Source organism: Bidens hawaiensis, unplaced genomic scaffold (genome assembly GCF_021521415.1).
Source record: "Bidens hawaiensis isolate Kalapana, Puna unplaced genomic scaffold, B.hawaiensis_p1.1 tig00009577_1, whole genome shotgun sequence".
Lineage (NCBI taxonomy): Eukaryota > Viridiplantae > Streptophyta > Magnoliopsida > Asterales > Asteraceae > Bidens > Bidens hawaiensis.
The window spans coordinates 433,213-446,485 of NW_027491716.1; the positions used below are offsets into that span (position 1 = coordinate 433,213).

At 34.2% G+C, this 13,273-nt stretch overlaps 1 protein-coding gene across 1 annotated transcript in view; it reads right to left on the minus strand.

The window, feature by feature from the left end:
• Positions 1-247: 247 nt before the first annotated feature.
• Positions 248-13,273, minus strand: part of LOC143533045 (putative LRR receptor-like serine/threonine-protein kinase IRK) — a 223,692-nt gene continuing 210,666 nt past the window's right edge. The window contains exons 2-3 of the mRNA XM_077027926.1: positions 1,932-3,326; positions 248-1,855 (exon numbers count right to left, since the gene is read on the minus strand). Coding sequence (XP_076884041.1) covers positions 397-1,855; positions 1,932-3,319 — 2,847 coding nt within the window. The 5' untranslated portion in view covers positions 3,320-3,326 and the 3' untranslated portion in view covers positions 248-396. The remainder of the gene's footprint in view (positions 1,856-1,931; positions 3,327-13,273) is intronic.

The window sequence follows — 13,273 nt, forward strand, 5'->3', positions numbered from 1 at the left end:
AATTTATTACTAATACATGTGGCAGTTGATGATTGAAAATGACAGTAATATTCATGGGCTTGGACAACTCACTTTAACTAGCTTTTGCACATGGCTTTTAAAATAACAATAATAACACCATTTCCACTCAATTTATTTGGAACTGTTATCACTTTTCCTAAAAAAGAAAGATAGAATGAAGATAATATGATTGCTTAATAACAACCATAACAATTAACAACAAAAGGGTTGGGAGAAAGAAAGACAGATAGGTTTTTAAGTAAAAGGGTCATACCCGATCCAAAAACCGGACCCGGTGAAAACGAATCCGGTGTCATACAGCTAACAATACTCTCTGATTAAAACTAATCGGATTCATATTCGCCGGATAACCAATTAGAACTAGTTTTACATACATCACAACTCCGATTCCTCCTGGCTTTCCGACGGGCATCTGATAAGCCCCAATATGTTAATCACCTCAGCCATGTCGGGCCGGTTTGATGGCACCTGCGATGTGCAAATCAACCCCAATTTAATAACCGGAATTACTTCCTCAGCTGGAAACTTCCCTTGCAGCCTTTCATCAATGCACTCATCCACCCGCCCTTCTTCGAGGGCCCCTCGAACCATGTCGCACAGTATCACCACGTCATCCTCCATGTACTCAACGGGTCTCCTCCCCGTTACAATCTCAAGAACCAAGACCCCGAAACCATAAATGTCACACTTTTCTGTTATTTTCACCGTTTTGCAGGCAAACTCAGGTGCCATGTAACCAAGCGCGCTTTGAATCTTGCTGCTAAGAACATATCGATCCAGCATTGGTAGAAGCCTTGCTAGACCAAAGTCTGCAACTTTGGGCTCACCCAGCCCGTCGATTAACACATTGCTGGATTTCAAATTGTAATGTATGATTTTAAGCCGATGCAAGTGAGCTAAACTTTTAGCGATCCCGAGGATAATATTGAATCTTTCGTTCCATGTAAGTGAGCTTCTGTTTCCATCTCCATCCTCATCTTCATGAAGATGCTTGTAAAGATTCCCACCAGAAACATATTCATAAATCAACAATTGCAGTGATGGAGTCCAGTAATACCCTTCAAGCGCTACAAGATTCGGGTGATGAATCTTCCCCAGTTTCTTAACTTCCCTCTCGAAATCTTCTTGAGATTTAACCAGACTCGAGACCGTAAGCTTCTTAATCGCAACCGACCGACCGTCCCCAAAAACGGTTCTGTACACCGCACCGAACCCCCCACGCCCGAGCTCACAATCCTTGTTTAACAAAGCGTGTGCTCCGGTACTGAAATCAGGCTCGCCGGAAAACATAACGAGCTTGCCAGAATTCGTGTCAGTGGTCGGAGAGCTGCTGTAATCGCCGCCAGATAACGGAATGGCGGTTGCTGACCTGGACATAGTGGACCGGACTCTAATATTCAAAACGGTGATGAATATTATGCCAATAACAATCACCGCAGCTGCACCGATTGCAATGAGAGCAGAAATGCTAAGAATCGTTTTCTTATTATCAATTATCTGAGTGACCGAGTCAGGGTCTGACCCGGTTGAGTTCGGGTTGAGTACTATCGGTTTGGGAAGTACAACTGGACAGCTTTTGTTCACAGCAGCACCACACAGATTTAGGTTGGCGGCAACCGAGGATGGGGATATCCTGTTGAAGAAAGCGCCACCTGGCAACTCACCTTGTAGTTGATTGTGTGAGACATTGAATGTAACAAGATGGATAAGGTTCGCTAATGGTTTAGGCAAAGTGCCATTGAGTTTGTTAAAAGACAAATCCACATATTCAAGATCAGCAAGTTTTGACATTGTTACAGGAACCGAACCCGAGAGATCATTTCGTGATAATATCCTGCAAAATGCATAAGATTAGATCAAGAAATAACAAATAAAAGTTTATAAAAGATGTTAAGTTAGAAGAAGCTTACAAATTCTTCAGTGAAGTTGCTCCTATTTCAACAGGAATGCTTCCGTTTAACCGGTTCATACTCAAATCAAGAAAATCCAAAGCTTTAAGCTCGCCAACAGTTTTAGGTATTTCGCCCGTCAATGAATTCTTGGACACATTCAAGAATCTCAAGCTGATAAATTTCCCAATATCGAAAGGGATTTCACCAGATAACTCATTATCTGATACATCAACAACTTCAAGATTCTGATGTGAGATGTTAACAGAGGAAGTAAACGCATCATTGATGCTTCCCGTCAGCTTATTATCTGAAAACCGAACGGTTTGCAACCCTAATTGGAATAACCAAGTAGGAAGAAAACCTGTTAATGAATTCCGACTCACATCCAATATCTGAATGTTTTGGCAATTGATCATGGATGCTGGCAAGCTCCCGGAGAATCGATTATTGGAAATATTCAGTACTTTGAGTGACTTAATATTACCAATCGCGTCCGGTACCGCGCCAGTGAACATATTATTAGAAAGATCTATACTTTCAAGGCTTCCAAATTCACCTATCCATTCAGTAACCTCGCCCGTGAGCAAATTGCTGTGAAAGTCTAAATCTTTGCATAAAGAAAGCTTCGGTAATGAGCTTGGCAGACTCCCGGAAAACGAGTTTTCACTAAAATCAACCGATCTCAGCAACGCACAAGCGCCAATTTGATCTGGAACTTGACCCGTAAACTGATTCTTTCCGAGCTTAATCTCTCTTAGATTATACAAACCCTCAATGTCTTTCGGAATCTCACCATTCAAAAGATTATCAGAAACATCAAGTGATCTAAGTCCATGTAACGACCAGACACCCGAAGGCAACACGCCTGAAAACTGATTCGACGAGAAGTTAACAGAACCAAGATCCAAACACGAGCCCAGCCCATCCGGAATCTGACCTGAAAGCTTATTACCAGCCAAAGAAATTGACCTCAAAGATCCACATTGGCCAAAAAAGTCACCCGGCACCGGGCCAGACAAACCATTTCCACTCAAATCAATCACTCTAAGGCTACTAAGTTGAGAAACATTAACACCTACACTTCCAGTAATATTATTTCTAGCTAAAGACAACTTAATTAAAAACTTTAACTGCATCAAGCCCCGACCCATCTTACCGGATAACCCGAACCCATCAAGAACAAGCTCGGATACCCTGTTGGATCTAGGATTACACCTAACACCATTCCATTTACATGGACTGTCATCATCTTCATTCCAAGAGGCTAATTTCCCATCTGGGTCTTGAAGATCTGCTTTGAATACAATTAACCCCAAGACATCATCATCCAGAGATGGGTTCAGTGATTGAGTAGTAATAAGATCAGTAAGTAGCATAAACAAGCAAACCCATATCACTGTTCTCATTTCAAAGCTCAAACCCTAGGTTTAGAAATTAGAATAATAATAATAATAACTGAACAAAACCCAATGAAGTTACCGCATTTTACTGAGGCTAATTGACTGAAGAAGTGAGAAGAGAATTGGAAGGGTTTGTGGTTACCGGAGAAGTGAACGGAGGTTAGGATTCCGGCCGCCGTGGTGCGGCGGTTACTTTTATGTTTGGTTATTATTATTATTATTTTCTTCAGACCTTAAAGACCGGTGCTGTTGTATGAAATGATTTATTTATTATTATTATTATTATTATTATTATTATCAGACAGAGAAATGAGAATGCATAATTGCGTAGACTTTATTTAGGGAAAGGGATTAAAGAAGGAAGAGTGTGGGACCCACGTGTTTATTATGGACACGTGTTGAGATGCTAGTTGATAATGGTGAGTTGTCCTACACGTTGGCATAGACATACGGTGCAAAACACTAAAACTTCAAATAGAAAGTTTGAGAAATTGCATTTTAGTAATCTAAATATAGACTTTTTCATAATAGGCTTTTTTATTTAAAGACAGCTTTTTTACGACTTTAATTTGGGGCCTAAAAGTGTTTAACTGACTTTGTATCTGTTACTATATCATTAATCCTGGGAGTTGGGACTCACAATTGTTAATATATGTAACTTAATCGATAACTAAGTTCTTGCATTCTCAGATTTTATTTGTGACTTCTAAATGAGTTATAGTATCAGCTCGTGATAAATATCAAACAATTCTTCATTATGTTTAGACAAAGCTACTTCTCTCTAGGGATGGACGAAGTGGTGTTCCCAAAGATTCATTCGGGAAGGATTATGAAACGGTACCGAAATGATAGGATTGGTGTTTTCGTCCACCTTTCACCATTCTTCTCGATCCACCAACCCCCACCGGGACCCATTTATTTATTGGTTGCTTCATGGACTCGAAACTACCAAACCATTGGGATGTGTTTTACCTCGGTACCGACCACCACGATGTGGGCATTCCCATCAATACAGATTGGTACTAGCGCCCGTCTAGAGCCCACTCCATCCACCCTTAATACAAGATTACCATGCAAACGAAAGTGTAATCTACAAGTGTCATGGATAAATTTGTCGTGAATTATTTTTGGAGAATATGGTTTGTGCTATCAACTTTTAAAGGGGCCTTTTAGAAACTTAGAAAAGATAAGGGGCACATAATGCAAGCTCGAGGGGGTAATAGTAACAACTAGCAAGTCAGCACTTTTTTTTTAATATAAAAATCAATTTGTTTAATTAAGACCATTTTTTAAAACAAAAGGCTAGCATTTTTAGCGAAAAAGGACAAAGATATCTTAGTTTGTTTACCGCAATTTAGTGGCATTATCAGCTCAACCCTGTTAATTAATTATAGTAATTTAAAAATAAAATGTGCATACAGCATGGGATTTTTAAGGATTTACTTTGTTTTTATCTATGTCTATCATATTTGGTCTCTCTTAATGACAACTAATATGTTTTCTTAACAATAAGATTGTAGCAATCTTATACTTATATTTTAAATTACTTTATTTGTTGTCCCTATCAAATAGGGATAAGAAACGTTAACATTAGTCGCTAGTCATATAAAAAGAGAAAAGTGCAAATGAGTAACACTTTTAAATGAGGATTAAGTTGTAAAGTCTCGCACTTATTAGGAGAATGTTCAATATTCATAACAAATTTAAGTTGAATGAGTTAAACATGAGTAGGCATGACAGTGAACGCGAAGGAGACGGGCTTTGGTATTGTCAATCCGATATGTGTCGTGCACTTATTGTCTATTATTGCTTTTTAGGTTCATGGGTATCATATGTACACGCTTTATGGTCTTATGTGATTAAAAGTCATATGCTATAATGCCTATTATCTGGAACCATATCTTAACTCGTCTCAAAACCGACTTAAAGCATACTATGCTTCTATAATTAAAGAATTCTAAGTATTTTATAACTTTAACATGTATTTATAAGGTTGTATAACATATTGATATTTTGGGTTCTATCAAACATGTGTAAAACTGATCGCATAGCAACTCTCCGTACACAAATACATTACTGTATGTTTCGGGTTTTCTTATCGGGTTAAAGTTATGTAGTTATCCCTAAACATGAGTTAATAAGACTTTAGGTTATTTTAGCCCCCTTGTTGTCAAATATGTTTAATACATATCTTGTATAGCTATATTAAAAAAAAACATATCTTGTAGATATACTTGAATCTTGCTTTGGTGTAACATAATATTTCTTTTATATCCTTAATTATTGATCTATCAATTGAACTCCATTATTCATCGGTCAAGACATTATTATAAAAACTAAGCAAACAAAAAATTAGTATTGTTTTATATTAGACTTGCAAGTGACGGTAAAATCTTAGATAGTTAAATGTATCAATAGCAATATATCATGGCCGCTTAACGAGCAACCCCAGTCTAGGAAACTTCATCTCTACTTCGGGTTCGAAGTTAAACTAAACCCACTTGCCTCAACTCGTTTATCCTTAAAGATCAAGTTGAAGTTTGAGTTCGAGTTCAATTCGTAAAATCTAGAGTCAACGCATGACCTGATGAACAACTTTACACAAATTTAATCTGAAATTAACTTTTAATAATGAAGAAAAATTAACATTAGGTTGTCTCTAATGACTCACGTATCATATTTGTACGAGCTTATTTATATAACTTAGCCGAAACTTATAAACGTTAAAATGGTGGGATTTTTACCGGGTACGGCTGTTGTTTTTGTTTTTTATAGACGTTAAAACTTGGGTTTATATTAAACGAGTAAATGAGTGAGTTTACCCTAGCTTAAGCTCGACTCATCTATAAACGAGTCAATTTCCATTGACCATCAAGTCACAAGCTTTTTAAACAATTCTAATATCACCCGATAATCTTGAAAAATAATTTTATTAAAAAATATATATATATCGTATAAAATTATAGATACACATTAGTTGCAATTATAGATACACATTAGTTGCAATTGTTTGTTTTCTTTTCCTTTTTAAAATTTTTGTGGTGAGTGAAGAAGGAATATTAAATAGAAAAGATGGGAAGGTGGAGGGGTAGGTGATGTAATTAAATAAAAAGGTATGTGATCGGCGTTCAGTGTGCAGAGACTTTTGTTATTTTGCCGTTTGACCCTTTCTTTTCTTCAATATCTTCACTCAGTGGTCCCTTCTCTCCCCGTACCGCTTTTAAGACCTTAATATTATTATATTTGTTTTTCATTTTGTCATTCAAGATTGAAATATTAAATGCATTTTGTATTGTTTATCTATATTTTACCTAACAAGCTTATTTGTGGTCCGTTCTTCATCCAATGTGTCAATGGCCTTAATGGTGCGTTTTAATTATATGATTCGGTATAAAAACTTCCACAAAAATATTTGTTTCTTCATTTTTTGCTATTTTCTAATTGATTTTCAGAAGTGCATGTATTAATCTAGACTTAGTATACTTAATTCTAATATGAGAAGTTATGTTGATAGTTTTTCCATGAAAAGTAAGAAATTATGTTTTTTTTATATAAGAAATCTTTCTTTAGGGAAAACTTTATGGCCACACCAACAAAATGGTGATGATGGTAAGATTTTATGTATTTTTCAATACTAATAGCTTTATAAATTAACCATTCAAATTTATGTACCTATAATATCCATTGTAGTCGTCTAAGTTTATAATTTATAAATCAAAATCTCCTTTGTAAAGGAACAAGTATATTGTTCATTAACCGCTATCTTTTTGAATAATGAAAATATAGAAAAAAAAAGGCAAAGATTTAACTAATCTATTTGTAATGATATTAAATGTTAAACTACTACGGAGATTAGAGGTTTTCATTTGTCAAATCGAATTAGGAAAAGAAGCAGCTAAAATTTCACTATTTTGTTAATTATTGTGCTTAATAAACTATTTATCAGTTCGGTAAATTTCAAGATTTGTACAAGTCCAAGCAAGATCATACTCTTTTCGTTGTGTATGAAGGCTGAATTTGCATTTAGCATGATCAATAAAAGTTCCCTATATTGTCTATACACGTTTGAGTTTGATCAAAATATATACCTAAATTCATCACGCTTTACTCATTATGACTCGAATTGTTTTGACCCTATCTATTTTTTACCTACCCGATTTATTTTATGTTATAATGATAACTAAAAATATAAAGACGTTAATAACGGAAACTTCTTATGTGATGTGATAGTAATTGGATGCTCAAATTATTATAAGTATAATTTACCAAGTAAGTAATAAAAAATTTTGGAGGTCATATAAAATTGTAATAAGAAAGCGCCACAATTAACGGAAATAGAAGAAAATGGACAAACACATAAGAACAAAAAAACAAGTGTGCCGTTAGGTCAATTCATGTCAGAAACGTTTTGCATGTATGTTTCCACAGAAGAATATTAAACATGCAATTAAGTCAATTTTCTGGTGCAATAAAAAAAAATATTTTCAAATTTTTATATGTTTATTACAAATAATATTTCTTTTTAATCATTGTTCGTTTGTTTTAAAAAAGATAGTATAGAACATGAACTCCTTAGCCAATTCACCCATCTAGAGACCTTTAACCATGATATGATATGATTAATAATTGGTGAAAGATTTATTTTTCAGAGCACGTAAAGTTGGAATTGTATTTTCATAATTGTTTGTATCATTATGTTATAGAGAATAATAGTATACTTTTGTACCTTTCTAGATATGATAATTATATGTCTACTTCTATATTATTTCTATGTAAGTTTAGACCGGAGTATGTGTTGTAGCTTGAAAAGTAAAAATACATTTTTTTTTCTTTTGTTTCCTAGTGATATCATATCCTACGGTGGCAAGGAGGGATCATGGCCGGAACAATCATGGTGGTTGCTAGGGTAACAATCATGCGGAGAAGGATGTTTCTATAAGGGGCTTCTAACGATGAGCGACATGTGGTGGTTGCTAGGGTAACCATGGTGAGGGCAAATTTGTATATGGTAAGCGTTTTTTTTTTAGCTATTGTGAATGGTTGAAGTGAATGGCATATGGTATCGACTAGTGTTTCACAAAAAAATGTTGTTTTTGCTACCAAATCTTGGTTAGAAAAGGTTAGTCTGCTAAGGGTTTTGAGTGAGAGGTTTTGCAGCCGGCATGTAGAGGCAGCTAGGGCTTTAATATGATGCTTTGTACTCTACTCTTGTTAGAGAAAGTTGTTTATGCTAGGGTTTTGTTGAACTTGGCTTTAGTACCAAGATAAACAAGAATTATATTATTTATTAACTGTGTCTATAAAAGGGTTACATAAATAGTTTTTATATATACAATGATGTCACACCAAATACCTTTTAAATAAGATACCTATATAAATAATGTATAAAAGAAAATAAAATAGGCTCATATTGTTACCAACCTATATAAAGGAATACTAGGTCTACATTCAAAGCCAAAAGAAACTAAAAAACCAAAACGAAAATTCTGTGTTGGTATAAAGCAATCCATAAAACCAAAATTTTATTAATAAGTTAAATCACCTTTTGATGTTGGTGGTCAATTTGAATAATGGATTTTTAAAACCTTGCTTTCTCTTTTGAACCATGACAGTATGACACATTGCTTTTGGTTGTAGAGCAAATGACAATTTTGTGAAATGTCAAAAAGTAAAAGTGGAAAACTATAGTGTGATAAAATAATGTTGTATAAATTTGTAAAACTATAGTGTGACAGTATAAATTCTTTTATAATAAAAGAATAATATAAATTGTCCAATTAAGAAAAAATTTGCTTTGAATCTTTTGGTTAGTACTCCGCTACTCGGCAGGTGTTTAACATATTGGCGTTGTTAAACCATGGATCTAATTATAAATCATCATAATCAGTCGGACTGTTTAAATCAAAGTATGCCGGTAGGTTCGTGATTCAAATAGTAGTGTTTTCAATTTGATAGTTTGATAATTTGGATGATGGTTTGAAATTCGTAACCACACGCTTAGTTTTTCTTTATTTATCAATTTTTATTTTTAGAATGCACAATTATGTATACAAGCCAACGACTTAAAAATAAAAGATCCATTAAAACTACAAAAACTAGACCTTCAAACCATAAAGTCGGTCGGTCCCAACCCACACACCCAATCTGGTTGGTTTAGTTAGTCATTAGTTTACTTGCCAATCTGTGTATTTTTATCAAAACCGGACAAACCCGACTACATATAATTTAAAAAAAAAAAGCATTTGTTTTTCTTTCATGTAAACGAACAAAAAAGCTTGATGGGCCGGATGAGAATGTTGAGAATTGAGAGCAACTAGACAATATACCCAAATGCAGGCCTTGGCATATAAGAGGGCAAGAGCCTGAAAAGCCCTGGCCTGTGATATAGTATAACATGATTACATATATATATTAAAAAAAACAAAATAAAAAAAAACCTGGTTTGGAACGAGTTCGATGTAAATTGATCCGAACCGGTTTGGCAAAAAAAAACTTTTTCAACCAAACCGGGTCCAAACCGACCCAGCCTGCCGGTTCTATCACTGGTTTCCTTATGAACTACTAAATTGGTTTTCACCCAATTGACCCATCTCAATTGTACACCTCTAAACATGATGCCTTCACTCAAATTGAAACGTCTTAAATTAAACACAATATTACCTTCCTTGGCTACAAAGGGACATCACATAGTATCATGACATCATCCAAGGCAATCAAGCTTGTATCCAATAAGGCATGTAACTGGACATGACTAAACTCTACACGTGTAAAAATATAATTGACATTAAACACTAGATTTATGTTAGAGCTAGAATATCGAAAATATGTACAATTGATGAATCGCAGGGCAAATCTCCCTTGGCGGTTAGTGTTAGTCAATGACTTCTAACTGCTAAAGGAGTAATTACCCAGTGATGCATTCATACACTTAAACAACCTTTAAAGACAATTGGTTGATAATAACTCCAACGGGGTTCAAACAATTTATAGGCTAGTATACACATGTTGTATTCTAGCATATACTTTGGCACATCTCTCTCCCCATTTGCTAGAGATAGAGTTAAGATTGTTTGCGGATTATACTTTTATGCCAATGTACTTCTATTAAAAGTTTCGATGCTTATTTGTTACTTACTCTTTTCTTAGTAGGCCGATGCAGAAAGTGATACGAGGTCCACAAAATCACTTAAAAGTATTCTTGGTCCGATTTGAAATTGTATAGTAAATTATTCTTATGTCGACACTAACACGTTGGTATACGTACATAAGGGATATCTCATGGAATAACTTAATACAAGATATTTTATGCCATAGAAAACAAATTTACATTGTTACAATCATAAATTCATATGATGCATATAAATAATGTCATAGAGAACTGTTATGATGACTTATATTAACTTCTTTTCATTTGCCGGTCCAAATGCACAATATTGTTTGTAAGTTTTCAAAATTTAGTTTGTTTGTGAGACTCCTGTGACTCTGTGAGGGTGTGATTTGAAGGAATACCGTCTTTACTAACGGATCACTAATTGTTAATTCGTCAATGAAAATTCTCTGATTTGTAGTATAGAAACGGTGGAAATTATAAGGTTTTGAAATCAAATTGCCAAATTGACCGTTTGAATTTCATATTTTTATTTTATATTTTAGATTGTTATGCTATTGTATTTTGGTATTAACAATAATAAATTTAAATATATTTGCATGAAGTAAAACTTTACAATGTTAAGTTCGGATTGAAATTTACAAATTTATTTATTTAAACAAGGATTTGAACCCAAAATTTCACAAGGATGCCATGCCACTAGAATATAATTTTGGTCATTTAAAACAATAAAATTTACTTTCTTGATAAAACAGTAAAAGGTTGTCAAAAATGCCATCTGCACAAAATATGAGTCGTATTGTAATTTATGGGCCGTATCGTGTGTGGGTGGAGTCCATCAGAAAAAATATATGGGCCAAATTCCAGTAATCTGAGTCATATATATTATATACCATTACTGGCCATCTTCTAGTGACACGAGTCATATAAGCCATTATGGGCCATATTCTTATTTTTTTGGGTTTAAATTTTGTTTTATAAAAATAGCACAGTATGTCTTTTTTTTAAATTTATTCTATGAAAATAGTACACACATTTCATTACTTTTTTAATAACTAAACAACGGAATAATAGTTTAATCTATCCATTAAAATAATCAACTGTGATAAATTTTTATCAAGTTTTGTTAGCTACCTTTTGCATTTGTTTTTTTTTAACAGAATTAAACGGATCGAAATGTAACAGATTTAAATGTTTTAATCAATCGATTGTTTTTATTTTTGTTTGTTTACTTTTGGCTGGTAACCGATGTTGAGTAATTGTCCTCACTGTCATAAGATTAATTTCGTTTATTATCTTCAACAATCATTATCAATTGGTTAAGAAGACATGAAGGTTGACAATCATGTTAATGTGACATGAAAAGATCGACACGTCTCGTTAAAGCAGAACTTGTGGCAATGGCCCAATGTATGGTAGAAAATAACCACCAACCATGCAACTTACAAAATTAATTTATCATATCAAGGACAAGTTGCTTAGAAGAGAAATTAGATTACTATCAAGAAAATGCATCATCTGCAGTAGATTAATATAATTACTATCTACAATTGCGGGTGATTGCAAATTTGACACTTAAAGTGAAATGAACAATATGACATGAACCTTTGAATAGAAATCTAATGAGCGAAATCGTACTACAGCAATATGTAAAGCTGAATTACAGGGTAACTCTCCTTTGGCAGTTAGAGGGCGCATAGTGCATACTAACTGCTGAAAGAGTAATTGCCCAGCAATGCATCCGTACACTTAGTAACGGCTCACATAGTCGATGACTATAACCTTTCTTTGAAACTATTATATAGGGTGGGCAACAGGAAACAGCATGTTATATTATGCATATAGCATATCCTAAGCACATCCCATGTCTTTCTTACTGGTATCTATGCCCACTAGTTACTACTTTGAGTGGCCCTTTGGGTTTCAAAGAGACATGAAAATAAGATGCAAATTAAAGCATGTTAAGATTCTTGTTCTTGCTCTAACATCCTAAAGGTACACAGCATCACAATCACATATATGACCATTGACCAACATATTGACTATAGTTCAGATCTTAAATTAAAATATAAGGAAAGAATTCTATGCTTATTCTTTTGAAAAATATTATCATATAGTTTCCTTTATAGGTTTTTAAGCACCTTTGTGTATCGTATTAGAAGTGATTAGGAACATAAGTTTTTATCTTATGTTCTAGCCAAATCACTATTACCCATGGGTAAGAACGAAACTGGACTTTCGCCTTAAGGTGACGTAACTGAAGAACTATTAGAGCCCAGTTATTCGTCCTCCTACCTAAGCAAAGAAAGGATCAATTATTATGTTTAATCTGCTAATTTATTACCATTACGAACATTACCGTATATGTACCTCACATTATATTTGATTTTTTATATTTAAGCTAATAAAACTCGGTTTTTTAAAACATTGTGCTTTATTTATATCTATATAGACAATGCAGTCAAGTGCATCTAGTTGTAGGGATGTTCACAGTTTGCTTATACCGAATTTAAGCTAAACCGTGAACCAAATTGTTAATATTTTTTATCATCTTAAACCAAAACAAAACCATTGAAAATTGAAATCGAACCAAACCAACCTGTTATAGTAGCTAGGCTGGCTTCAATTTGATTTCAAAGTTTGGGCTTCAGATAGGTGAGCAACGATTGTCAATTAATCGATGAGGGTCGAGGGAGTTCGTTTTTAACTCCACTTACGCCTATTCTTTGACACGCCTACATTTTAGTAGTCCAATTACAAACAAGCTACCTGTTCATGGTTGATAATTTGCCTCAAGTAGCCGCTTGTTTACGTTATGATCAGATTGATGGTAGGTGTAGTCTGATTTCCAA